Source organism: Papio anubis, chromosome 11, assembly GCF_008728515.1.
Source record: "Papio anubis isolate 15944 chromosome 11, Panubis1.0, whole genome shotgun sequence".
Classification (NCBI taxonomy): domain Eukaryota; kingdom Metazoa; phylum Chordata; class Mammalia; order Primates; family Cercopithecidae; genus Papio; species Papio anubis.
The window spans coordinates 41,154,792-41,168,443 of NC_044986.1; the positions used below are offsets into that span (position 1 = coordinate 41,154,792).

The following is a 13,652-nucleotide window of genomic DNA, read 5'->3' on the forward strand; positions in this document are numbered from 1 at the left end:
TGTCTGAAGTAGAGGAGGAGCAAGCCATGAGGCTATATCTGGGGAGAAGAGAGTTCCAGAGAGAGGAAAGTGCCAATGCAAGAACAAAGAGACCTTTGTGGTGCGTAGAAAGAACATAGGTCCACAATCCCTCATTCAAAATTCTCAAATCCAAAATCTCTGGAGTCCAGTCATGCATACTCCCTGCCCTCTTTCACCTCCAGGCCCGTGTACAGGATCGTCCTTCTCCGTGGAACAGCCTTCCTTTTCCTTTTCTCTGGTTGGGAGTCCCTGGCGGACTCTGCCACAGCATCTGCTGTCCACCCCTTATTGCAGCATCTCTCTGTGTCAGCTCCGTTACACTCTAGTGCTACTGAGTGCCTGGACCCTAGAGACACAGGGATTATTACTCTTCTATTTATGTTATTTTTTTTAATTATTTTTTGAGATGGAGTCCCGCTTTGTCACCCAGGCTGGAGTGCAGTGGCTCACTGCAACCTCCACCTCCCAGGTTCAAGTGATTTTCCTGCCTCAGCCTCCTGAGTAGCTGGGATTACAGGCACCTGCCACCACATCGTGCCAATTTTTGTATTTGTTTTAACAGAGGCGGGGTTTCACCATGTTGGCCAGGCTGGTCTTGAACTCCTGACCTCAAATCATCTGCCTGCCTCCGCCTCCCAAAGTGCTGGGATCACAGGCATGAGCCACCGTGCCCGGCCTATGTTATTATTATTGCTTATTTTGTTTTGTTTAAAAAAAAAAAAAATCCCTGGTGGGATGGGAGCAACGCATTAGGACTCCAGCAACATTTCCCTCAAACAGGATTCTCACCTCAGCTAAAAGTTGAACATTTCTAGAAATGTAAAGAAAATCTTGGCCCCAATAGTGACATCCAAAGAGCGGAGATTAGTCATTTTCTATTCTAAATGGGGAAGTAAACTGAATGAAGATGAGGAATCCTAAAAGGGAAGGGGGAAAAAAGAGAAAGGGAATGAATAAGATGAGGAAGGAAAAGTGGGGAGCAGAAGGATGGAAGGGCATGAACCATGAAAGAAAAACATAAACAAGGTTATGAGCATGTCTTACTGCAAGCGTCTGCGAGCATCAGGGGAGGGATCCTCTACTGTTAACTGTTTCCCATACTTGTTCATCTATGAAGTTGTCTTCAGAGAGAATGAGATTTTTGAATACTTACGGTTTTTCAAGGACACCAAACTCACCTTCCAAAATAAAAAGGAGTCTAAGGAATGCTTAGAAAATATGTTTTAAACAAATGTTTTTAAAGTGGGAAGCGGCCTCATTGGCTTTCATGTGGAAAGTCGCCTGATACTGGCAGTGACTTTTTTTTTTTTTTTTAAAGTAGCGACGCAGGAAAGTGTTCGGCTGCTCGCGGCGACGGCCGGATGCTCCAAAGTCAAGATCCTCCGCAGACAGGAAATGCCTCTGCCAGCTCCAAGGTCCCTTCGCCGCAGCCCTCCAGAGAGGTTTGTGTACATCCGACTGAATAGGTTTCCCGCCTGCAACTGCGAACCAAAGAGCTATCTCAGAAGAAGGGAATCACTCGGGCTGTCTAGCTTTTCTGACTGACACTCGGGGCCCACGGCGGGCCAGGGACGGACGCTTTCCGCTCTAGGAACTGAGGGACGTAGGCAGAGGATGCCGGTGTCCCCCGGGGCTCCGGCCAGCAAGAGAAGGGTAGGGGGTTCCATCTCCCCTGCTGCGAGCCATGCTTGTATCCACAACGGGGTGATTCTGGTTTTCCTACAGCCACATGTGAAGGGGTAACTGCTCTTCTGTAGACCTGGGGTCTCAGATCTTTGGATGAGTGGGAGGAGTCTCCAAAGTGCTTCTTATCTGGAGTTATCAGCAATACCAAAAAATACATATCAAGGGACAAAATTAGATTAGACATATACAGAGCCCAACTGGGACTTCCTAAAACTTCTATGGACTGAAAAATAAATGTCAGTCCAACCTGATTATTTTGACCACAAAATACTGAACTAATCATTTCTTTTTTTTCTTTTTTTCTTTTTTCTTTTTTTTCTTTTTTTGAGACAGAGGCTCACGCTGTAACCCAGGCTGGAGTGCAGTGGCATGATCTCAGCTCGCTGCAACCTCTGCCTCCTGGGTTCAAGCCATTCTCCTGCCTCAGCCTACCGAGTAGCTGGGATTACAGGTGCGTGCCACCATGCCCACCTAATTTTGTAGTTTTAGTAGAGACAGAGTTTCACCATGTTGGCCAGGCTTGTCCCAAACTCCTGACCTCAAGTGATCTGCCCACCTTGGCCTCCCAAAGTGCTGGATTACAGGCATGAGCCACCATGCCCAGCTTGAACTCCCAATCATTTAGAAGCATCCTGGGTGATTGTTTGGTATTCACATTCTGTCCCATATTGTAAGTAGTCACATAAGTACCTCTAATCACAGATTTAAAGGATCATTGATTAGTAGATCTTGAAAAAAAATCAAAATCAGGAGATTTTGAGTTCATCAGCTTCCACATGCCAATATATCTGGAGTGGGAATTTTGGTGTCTTCTGTCCCTAGCAAAATGCATTTTCCCCAAGTCCAAATAAGTTTTCTTGAATCCCTGTCTGCCCCCATTAACTAAGATGAGTATTCACAGTAATGAAAACCACACACACACACACACAAGCTTGTCAGAAAAGTTGAAAGAGAAAAGGTACTTTCACTATCAGAGATGGTTTCCTCTTTTCCCACAAGATGTCTTATCAGCTTTCACCCTGAGAAAACCATAAAAAGTAAGAAAAAGAAATGTTATGCAATAGTTCTCTGAATAAAATACTACACAGTAGGCTAGTCATCTCTAAAAGTGATATTGTTTAAAGAGTCAAAGTACATCATCCAACAAAATCAATATCATATTAAGTTAGAAAGGGTTCTGAATATCAAAGACCAATGAACTGAATAACTTAAAGTATAAGTACACGACCCAGGGGATTAATCACACACTGTCATGGTGAAATTAGGGCAATTCTTCCAATCATTAACGTTTTGCTTACAAAAATGTGCTTTTCTGTTTGTCTTTCTGCTAAATGATAACCGTTTTCAAGTTGAATCTCCTGATAAAAAGAGTTAAAAACAAGACAGGAGTTGTGCTGTAAAGGTCATACGTGCTGCTTCGACATGAAATAGCCAAAAGACAAACAAATGAAAAATGCCCGGATCGTAGGAGGAATTTCTAAATCTTCATTGGCAATCTGCAATGGGGTACTTCAGAAAAGTGAATGCCTACCTGTGTCCTGAGAATATTGCACCTCCTCCAGTTAACATGCTCTTGATTCTTAAGGACATGTTTAGATTCAGAATGGGAGTGACTTGAAGAGAGTTAAGATAAGCTTGAAACTGGAAAGCAGCCTGATTTCAGGGAATTGTCAACTTTAAAACTAGATTTGACCCCTCAAATTTTCTAGTGTCAATCAATACATTAGTCTGTATTTCTCTGCTGAATAGTCATGATACGGTTACTCTCAAGAATAAACATTAACCAGGGTTTATCTCCAGAAGTGAAACACACACACAGGTTTCAGGATTACTTTAATATTACATCCATAAGCCTCCCATTCTCCAAAAATCTGATACGGACAATCCCATTTTCAGACGAGACAGATTATGACCTTTGAAACCCTGATGTAATCTGTTAGGCAGGGTCTGGAGCTTGGAGCCTACAGCTGATGGGAAGGGAAACTCTCCCTCTGGGTGGCCACTTTGGGTGCCAAGGCTGAGGAGACATGGGGAGTAGGGAGAACAATAATGACAGCATGAACTGAGTTGGGAATTTGGGAGCTGGAAGGGGTTCGTGTGGTTCAACTAGACCATCTTCATTCTACAAATGATTTGAGGCCAATAACTAAAACACCAACCCAAATCTTCCAAGTCTAACCACACCTCTCTGCTTAAGGGCTAGGACTGCTTTTCTCAGAAATCTTAATTCCCCTGCAATTCTAGGGGCCTTCTTAGAATCTAAGGAGGCAGGATATGACAAGTCCCTAAGAGCAATGACTTTTTCACTGTCTTCATCTGAGTGTCCATATCTGGGGGTACCACAGCCCTGGGAGCCAGGCCAGGGGTAGGGGGCATTCCTTCACAAGTCCTTAGCCAGGAGGTACCCAACTCTCCAACTAGAGGCCTCCATGGAGGCCAAGGCTAGAGGAGAGATTTCCAGACCTCTCCCGAAAAGGTCTCTGTCATGGTTTACCTAGAATGTCAGAGACCTGATGGCTCAGCTAGGCAAGCAGCTGGCACAGACTAGCAATACCCTGAAGAGTCAGAAACCTGGGCCCCCACACCCACCTAACCTCAGCACCCCATTCTCCCTCCATCTCATAGTGTCCCCTCCTCCACCCTGCATCCTGGGCTCAGCCATCAAACCTCACTCCCACTAGCCTGGATAAGCCCCGCGTTCTTCTGTTCCCCCTCGCCTTTCCTTCCTCTCAGGCCTCCGCCCCAGCCTCTTGCTGGCCAGAGTTACCCGGGGGAAGCAGGTGGGAGGGAGGAGTGCCGGTCCCAGCTGCTTCTTCCACACCCTCAAGCGCTTATATCAGTGGTTCCCCAGGGGTGGTGTCCGGGCCCGCAGCTTTGGTGTCACCTCAGCGCTTGCTGGAAATACAAATTCCCGGTCCCAGCCCAGTCCTAACAGATCAGAACTCCAGGAACAGGGCTGGCAATGAGTTTCCACAAGCCCTGCAGGAGGTTCTGAAGTTCCCCGGGTTCGAGAACCGCTCTCAGTGCAAACCACCTCCCCACTCCTCTCGGCCAGGGTCCCCCATCCCCCCACACGAACCTCCCCACCGCGGGCCCAGCGGTGCGGAGCCGGCTCCTGAGCCCCGGCCACAGAGAGATGACGCGGTGTTGACTCAGCCGGTCAAGGACGGCGAGGGCCAGCCTGGGGGCTGAGGCGAATCGATGGGGTCCAGACAGTCCCGCGCTTCGCAGCGTAGCGGGCCTGGGCCTCGGCTCTTCCCGTCGCCTGGCGTGCCCGGGACTCGAACCTGCCCGGCTCGCCATCCGCCGGCAGGAGCAGAGCCCCAAGGCAAACGCCCCGGGAGAGACCCCAACCCACATTCCAAGCACCCAGCCACGGTCCCGGGCCTCAGAGCGAGGGCCCCAACAAGATGCAGCTCCAGTCACTTCCTGTCCCCAGAGCCCAGCACCACGCCAGGCACCCAGGAGGTCAAGAAAAGGTATGCAGATTTTTTTAATCAAAGAATTAGACTTGCAACGAGGTCAGTCGTCCCACGGATGGCTTTATTTTACAGTCAAGTTACTTATTAAAAAAAACCATTTTGGCCATTTTTTTTTTTTTTTACAGTGAACAATTCTATATACACATTATAAACATTGTTTGATATAAAACAGTATCTACAATCTACTTACATTTAATTAAGCTGTGACTTCTAGTTCATCTGCGATTAATTTTAGGTCAGTTTCTCTGCTTGAATTGGGAGGTACTATCCCCTTAACACCTTGGTCAAACAGGTACTAAGTGATAGTGCAAAACAAGCATTTAAGATTCTTATCAGCTATATCTCTGACAAAAAGAACACACATCTCTGAGACAAGAGCTCTGAAATGGTTTTGGATTTAAGACGCCAGTATAAGAATGTCATATAAAAGTAAAGAATGTTTTCATTTTAAAATACTCCAAGGCTGCCTGAAATGTAGGCACCTCTGGATTTGGGGTATCCCTTTGCCTTTCCATTAAGTGGGAGATACACAGATTACAGAAAAGACATTCAAGAAGGTCCTATTAAAACCCTTAAAGCTGTAACTTAAAAATTTAAATTTAACAAAAAGCTCAAAATTACTTTTTTATAAATAGTGAAAACAACTTTTTTTTTTAAAGGGGGATGAATTTAATCACTACAATGTCACTTTATGAAAACCACCTAAGATCGGTACATAAACTATTTGTTAAGTCAAAATCAAGGTCTCCATGTAGGTTTGTTAACTGAGCAGTGCACCAAATATTTTTAGGTTTCCAGAATACCAGAAAATTGATTCCCTTTCTTATATAGCCTTCCAGTTCTTCTATGAAGATTTTCTGTAGCAAAATATTATTCCTAAATCCAGTTTTCTGAACATGCCAATGCCAGTGGTCATCATCCAGCATTAAAATAGCCTTTATCGCCCTCAATGTCCACTTCCTGATCAGAATCCTCTGAAATCTCTGATTCAAGGTCTTCCTGGGAGGCAGGGGAGGGCGAACATTGAGAGCTATCCAAAGAAGCACCTTTATTCTGTTCACTGGGCAAATCTTGCCTCTGATCACAGGAACTGTCCAAATTTTCCAGTTCTTCTTTTTTATTGCTTTGAGGGTTCTCCTGAATAAAGGAAATGAAAATGGAGATTGGAAGGATCATAAAATATGGATAGTGAGAGGAATATATCAAAATGTCTCCTCATCCGATTCCATCTTTTAATTTTTAGTTTACTGTTTTTAGTTTATAATCTCATTCAGGAGATACATACTTGTGCTTTTCTCTCACTTTGTAAGAAAAGTTTCTGTCATATCAAAGATTATATGCTTAAAAGATGAGAACCAATCATGAACATAAGTGTGATATATTACACCAATTGAACATGAATTCTGGTTACTTAATACCAGCCCAGACCCATGGTTTCAATATTCTCAAAAGTTTAAGGGGGAAAGAAAATCCAATCTCTACAGATACACCTTAACTTCATTCTTTAAATATTTAAACACCTTGCCAATTAACAGTCTTTCCGACATTTTAAAAATAAGAATGCTAAATGGTGAATTAAGAATAAAGTTTCAAAATTATTAGACTGGATTTTTTTCATTCATTTTCTGGAGCAAATTTATAAACATCTACATGTGTAAATGTATAACAAGTTAAAAAATCATGGCAAAGAAAAAAATGTGTATCTGGAAGAAGGCTGCCAACTGAGAACGTAGACAATTAGCTACAATTTACTTAAAATCTGGGGCAAATTTCTGGGAAATATCCCCATATTACATAGAAACCACTATTTTTAAGGTCTCTGGTAAACTAGAGTCAAGCCTTTGACCAAGAACTATTAAGTATATAAGCTAGTGAATTTTTAATCCTATGCTTGTCTAAAATGCATATAAATACTACACAGAAATATTACAACATCTATTTGTTATATAGTTGCAAGCCTATAGTCTCAACAAATAGATGTACAAGGTCACAAATTGAGAGTGAATCTGCAAATATTTAAATCACATTACAGTAATGAAATTACAGGAATTTTATTTTCTATTTCAAAATATTCTTTGGGACACTTTCTTTTTAATGAAAAAGTAATGATCAATAAATTTTAAAATCCACTTTGCTTTAAATTTCTCTACTCATTGTTTCAAAGTATTTATTATAAACTGTATATACAATGACAAGTGAACAATTCAGCAATTATCAGATAACTATGGAGAATATATCCAGATTAGGACATCAAAAATGAATGTTTAGCTTTAAGTCAATAGACCTTCTTTTAAAAAACCAAATTAGCCTTTACTTTTTATCGCATATTGCGAAACAAGGTCACTGGAAGAAAGACTGTTAGAAAGTTTAAGCTACTTTTCAAACAGGCTTGAATATTTTCTTACAAGTTTTATATTTCATTTTAAGAGCTGGCATTAGATGGAAAATAATTTTTAAACTCCCTGACATTTAATTCTTCTAAAAAAACAGTGCAAACAAAACTTAAAGGTGTTTGTTTCTTTATATTTACCCTTGAGTTCTGCCTGGTTTTATTATGGCTGTGTAAATAAAAGAAACAATTTTCTCCCAAAGATAACTGCTTAAGTCATTTACTGTCAATTACTTTATCTTTCCTGCGTTAATTAGATAAACAACATATGGGATTTATAAAACAATTAGCTGGGAGTTTTACTAGCCAGTGTGTGAAAACCCAAGCATAATTGATATAGGAACCCCATTAGGTGCTTTTAGCATTACTGCCACCTGAGCAACTCATCCTGAATTTCAGCAGGACTATTTGTCTTTTTAATCAAGGTGAAGAGGTTAAATAGTCTCTTAAATGACTTTTGCATACAACCCATAACAGCCTTGCACTGAGATAACGTGATAAAAATATTTATTTCCATAGAAACAGAACCATGTCCATACCTGTTTTAATCTCCTCCATTTAGCGCGTCGATTCTGAAACCAGGTTTTGACCTACAGGAAAGAGAGAAAGAAAACTTGCCACGAGCCCGCATCGGGACGTGCCAGAGGGCAGGGTGGCTCCTCGCCTCTCTCTCGGTGACCCGGCGACCCCTGCCCCAGAAGCCTTCCCTTCCCGGGAGGCGGCCCCAGGCCCCCGAACGAGCTCACCTGTCTCTCGCTGAGCTGCAGCATCTTGGCCAGACGCTTCCTTTCGGGCGGAGAGAGATATTTCTGCGTCTCGAACTTCTTCTCCAGCTCGATGGTCTGGTCGTTGGAGAACCTCACCTGGCCGCCTTTCCTTTTATGCAGAGGCCTCTGCAAGAAGGGGCTCCAGAGTAGAGGTTTGCCTGCGGGCGGAAAGAGCGACGCTCACCCACGGCCCTGGAGCGGCCTGGTCAGACCCCAGAGCTGCCGGGCCCAGGGGATGACAAAGGTTGGCCAGGAGGCCACCCAACCAGACACGTTCACATACACCCACCGGCACGTGGACCTAACACGTTCCCATCAACACATAAACATACCCAAAGTCACACCCGACACCGCAGATGCACACAGCCTTGTACACACACACAGACACACAGCCGTCACACCTAGAACTAAATCCAGACATATCTTTAACCCCGAAAAAAATGCGCACTACCTGCTGGTTTTACAATACCATGACCCTCTTTCACCAGTGGATCTCGGATTTATACATAACTTTTTGCCCCGTTGGATCTCCCTTGGTGGGCCGCACTTTCGAACACCGGGTGTGTGCGTGTTGGGGAGGAGCGGGGCTGCTGCACCGCCAAGGCCTGGCTGCGCGGGAAGCGCTCCGGCCCGGACGCCCGCATTAGGCCGCGCGAGGAGCCTCCAATCCTGGCTGGGGGAGCCGCGGCCTCCTCTGATTTCACACCCAGCCCGCGGGGGCGGCCAGTTAAAGCCACCCCATGGGCTATGGCAACATTTCCGTCAATGTGTTTCCTGTTGGTCTAGCTCGAAAAACCCTTTGCTTCCTCCTGCGCGGTCCCAGCAGTAACCCAAGGAAACTCAGGGCGCACTGTGAAAACGTTAGCCCCCAGGTCCGGCCCGGCTGAGGGTCCCGCTCCAGCCCCGACAGGCGACCACAACCAGGCTCGGGCCGCATCATCAAACCCTCGAGGCTGGAATCAGACAGGATAACAACTGAAAATCATAAAAAGATGAACTAAAAATACAATCCCCCTCCCTGTAACGGCGAGAAGGTAAGGTAGAGGGCCGAGCTAGAGGCCGCGCCATAATAATGGCGACATTAAAATGCTAATTAAGACGTTAATTGTTTTCAGGGTCCCTACTGAAGCTTCTAATAACAGAGTTCATTTAAAACTCTAGAGGCGCCCCGTTTCCTTATTTACCCTAGGGCTCCAGACCTCGAAGGCGCCAAGGGTCACCCACAGCGCGGACCACGGGCGGCTTATTTCTTAGGCCGCACAGTGAGGGGACAAGCCCCGAAGTTCTGGAATATATGCCCTATGTGTCCCTGCTTCCCTTCCTAACTGGCGACCAGCAGCTGCTGCTTCCTACTCCCAAAGTAGTGTCGGTCGGTGTGTCCGTCAGTGTGCAGGCCTGCACCTCAACGCTTTGAAAGCTAGCATTGTTTTTTCGAGATTTTGCTTGCGTCAGGCTTCAGACTGGTGCAAAACAGCCTCGAAAAAAAAAATAGGAAGCAACTGGTTATTTTAGCTGCCATAAAGTCACATCCCACACAGAGGAAATGAACAATATCAGAAAAACGGATCCCGGCTATCAGAAGTCGAGTGTTTCCTGAATTTGTCTGTATTGAGGATGTCGATAAAATAATCAGCAGCGTGCACTACTCCGGGGGAAGGGTCTGCTTCATGCAGCCAGGAAAACACTTAACAGCTTCTGAAACCAGATTTACTCCTATCGAGAACTCAAGATTTCCTGTATGAACGGAAAGGGTCAGGCTCTTTCACTGCACAAGCCTGTTGAACCAGGTCCAGCCCCGTAGTCACCCGGGCCCGGCTGCCCCACGGGGGCCGGCCCAGGCGCCTCGACGCCCCTTTCCCCATCCCTCCCGCTAAGGGAGCCCCACCCCGGGTGACACGCGCGGTCCACGGCTGCTCTCGCCGCGAGGTCTATCGCCGGCCCGCGGGCCCCGACGCCTGCAAGGTGCAGGAAAACCAATCTGAGTCACGGTGCGGTCAGCCCCGGCCGCGCGCCTCCTGTCGCCGCGCGTGCCCCACAGCCGATTTTTCATCGCTTTTGCCACAGCCGTCTACGGCCTGCCCCCTTCGCCCCCTTGGCCTCCCCGGCGCTGCCACCTGCCGGGTGGCGCCTCCTCACCCCCACCCTCGCCCGGCCGCCTTACCCAGGGGGTCGTGGCGGAGCAGGGCGTGCGTGTAGTCGTTCACCGTCCGCGGGAAGGGGTAGAGAGGGCCCCCGAAGCCGCCGGGTCCGTAGGCAGCGGCCAGTGCGGCGGCGGAGTGGTGCGAGAAGGCGGGGTGGATCGGCGTGGGCTCGTACACCGGGGTCCGGTAGGGGGACACGAGGCTGGTGAAGGAGGAGTTGGGGGACGGCAGCGTGGGGGCGGGCGTGGGCGCGGCGGGCCCGCGGCCCAGGATGTCTTCGATGTAAAAGGGCGTCGGGTGTGCTGGCTGCAGCAGCGGCGTGGGCGCATACAGCGGCACCCCCACGGCGCCCGCCGCCGGCCCGGGGTGCGGGTACTGCATGGCTCCGCCGCGCTTCGGCCCCTCGCAGAGCTACTAGCTCGCGCCGCGGCGCTACATTTATCCGCGCTCCGCGCTCCCGGCGATAGGCTCCGCCGGCCGCGGGGTGGGGCCGCGCTCGCTGGCCCCTTCCTGCCGCCGGGCCCTGCGGCCAATGGCGCGGGGCCCCAGGAGCTGCCGCCCGCCCCCACCCCGGCCCGCCCAGCCTGCCGAGCTCCCCGCCCCTGGGACGCGCTTGCTTCCAGGCTCCGGGGACCTGGCTCCCTGGTGCCCCGCCGCCGCCGTCGCCCCTCGGGGCTCCAGGCACCCCGGCTGAGGACGCCCTCGAGGGAAGCCCGGGGCCGCGTGCGTCGGGGGAGGCGCGAGGAAGGCGGCCGCCTGGAGTGCGGGCTCCAGCGGCCCTGTCCGCGGTCCCGAGGCACCTCTGCCGAAATTTGGGAGCGCCGTCCGGCCCCGGGCCCGGGGTGGCAGCAGGCGTTTCCAGGCGGGGAGCAGCGGGACTCGGCGGGAGCAGAGGCCGCTGGCCTAAGACGCCTTCCCAGTGGGTGCGCTCCCTGGATTAACAGTGGCGCCGGCTGTCACCCCGGCCGTCTCCCGAGCTCAGAGCGGGACAGCGCCCTGGGTTCCTAGGGCTGCTCCGCGGCCCTTAGCTGCGGCTCGGCGGGGTTCGGATGGCTGGCGTTCAGGTGCTGCGGGCTCTTGGCCGCTCCACCCGGTTTCATTTGGAGGCCTCGGACTCAAGCCACTTCCGCGAGGATGCTGGCAGAAGCCGCACCGAGCAGCAATCAAGGGGAGACCCGGGTTCTACAGCGCCGGGCGGAGGCTATGCAGTCTACAATCCAGTGGGGGCTGCTCCGTGTCTTTTCTGCCGGCTCTTGAGGGTCGCAGCTGCGCGCAGTCTGGCTCTCTGGTTTTGCACGTGTTTTCTATTGAGGCAGTCCGTACCGCTGGCCGGTATGGCCTCGGCTCTGTGCGGCTCCACTCGCCTGCGGGGCAAGGGGGCATTTTCTTGATTGACGCCCTCCTGCGGTCGTCACACCTCGCGGTGAGCGGTTTCTGCTAAGGTGCTCCATTAATCGTGGAAATGGAAAGACTTCCCAGCTTTTTCCCAGCTTTTTCTACTGAGACTTCTCAGGTTTTAAAGTTTATAATTTGGAACTATTTGTCCAAACGCAGCGGGACCACAGTAGGAAGAGGCGTGGACTGTGAGCCTGACCGCCTGTTCGAGTTTCACTTCGCACATTTTTGTTGAGCAACTAGTGTGTGCCAGCAGTGAAAAGGACGGATGTAGTCCCTCTCCTCACGGAGACAGGAAACAAATTTTAATACATGTATGTGCTAGGAAGGAGATGTACATAATGATCTAAAACCTGTAACAAGGGGACATCAGCTATCTGGGGGACATTAAGGAAGGGAAAAGCTTCCCAAGAATTGATGTTTGAAAAGCGAGTAGGTGTCAGCAAGCCCAGGGTGCTTTCACATTCCAAGTCCAGAGAACAGCATGTGAGCGTTGTTAGTTAATGCAACTTTCATCAAGTCACCATCCCTGAGTTTTTCTCACCTGAAACATTTGAGACTTGGCCTAAAGGCTCCTAATCTTTTTAGGGTAGTGTTAACAGGTATCTTTCAGAATCTAAGGACAGACAAGAGCTACAAGCCCAGACAAACTCAGAAATGTACTACACTGTCATTCGAGTTAAAGCATGTTGGGGGTAGGTAAGAATATAATTGCTCTATTATATAGTATATATAAATTATAATTTTATATATGACATAAACTATCTCTGGAAGGATAACGAACATTGGTTGACTATGAAGAAAGGGATGGATTGGAGGGAACATGTATGGCTGTGAATATTTGGAGACTTGCACTAGATGGATGTATGACCTATTTGTCGTATAAGTAAGTCCTTGAAGAAGTGACTGATTCTAGGTCTAGGGCAAGAAAAGTACAAGGTAAGCTCAAAGACATCTTGTGCCAGAAACCGTGAAAAGAAAATAGGGACCACCTTGGAGTGGTTTCCATCGGCAAAATTTGGGGTGATTTAAGCTTTAAAAATACATTATAGATTTATACCACTTTGAATATAACAATTCGTGAGTCCGTAGTGGTACTCAGAGGGGGAAACGTGCAGTGGATGTGAAAGCTGGAAGAATGCCAGCTAACAGATGCAGAAAAATTGGTACAATCAAAAAACGTAATAATTCTTTCAAGAAAGAGTCATCATCAACTAACGAGTGAAATGTTGAGGATGAGGATTTTCACAAGGCCTCATAATATCATCCCAATTAACTGGATTCTAGATTTTAAAAAACTATAAAAGACATTGCTTTTTATGGGGGGATAGTGGGGACAAACTATGAAGTATATGTTAGTTGACATTATTAGTATTCTTTTAGATATGATATTGGTATTGTAAGTTACTTTGGAAAATGTCTGCGATCTTGGGAGTTGCAAGCTAAAGTGTTTAGGGGTGATGGGTCATATCTGCAGCTTACTTTCATATGCTTCAATATATACATATATGTGCACACACATCTACATGTATATTTATACACACATATCTATGTATATGCACATAGATGTATATATAAAGAGGGAGATATCACAGGTTCAGTTCCAGACCACTTCAATAAATAAACATAGCAATAAAGCAAGTCACATGAATTCGTTGGTTTCCCAGTGCATATAAAGGAGGTTATCTTTATACTGTATTCAGTGTTCAATAGCATTATGTCTGAAAAAACAATGTACATACCTTAATTTAAAAATACTTTGTTACTAAAA

General features: G+C 47.5%; 1 protein-coding gene across 1 annotated transcript; it reads right to left on the reverse strand.

The window, feature by feature from the left end:
- Positions 1-5,229: 5,229 nt before the first annotated feature.
- Positions 5,230-10,925, reverse strand: HHEX (hematopoietically expressed homeobox). The gene is made up of 4 exons (XM_003904001.5): positions 10,507-10,925; positions 8,325-8,503; positions 8,118-8,168; positions 5,230-6,326 (listed from the first exon to the last, which is right to left on the reverse strand). Exons 1-4 carry the CDS (start codon positions 10,865-10,867, stop codon positions 6,105-6,107), a joined length of 813 nt encoding a protein of 270 aa, XP_003904050.1. The 5' UTR covers positions 10,868-10,925; the 3' UTR covers positions 5,230-6,104.
- Positions 10,926-13,652: the final 2,727 nt, after the last annotated feature.

Excerpts from the sequence above, each read along its gene's own strand:
- HHEX (XM_003904001.5), bottom strand. The coding sequence starts at position 10,867 with ATGCAGTACCCGCACCCCGGGCCGGCGGCGGGCGCCGTGGGGGTGCCG. Across the intron at positions 8,169-8,324 it reads TGCAGCTCAGCGAGAGACAG|GTCAAAACCTGGTTTCAGAA; the intron begins GTGAGCTCGTTC and ends TCTTTCCTGTAG. Across the intron at positions 6,327-8,117 it reads AATGGAGGAGATTAAAACAG|GAGAACCCTCAAAGCAATAA; the intron begins GTATGGACATGG and ends TCCTTTATTCAG.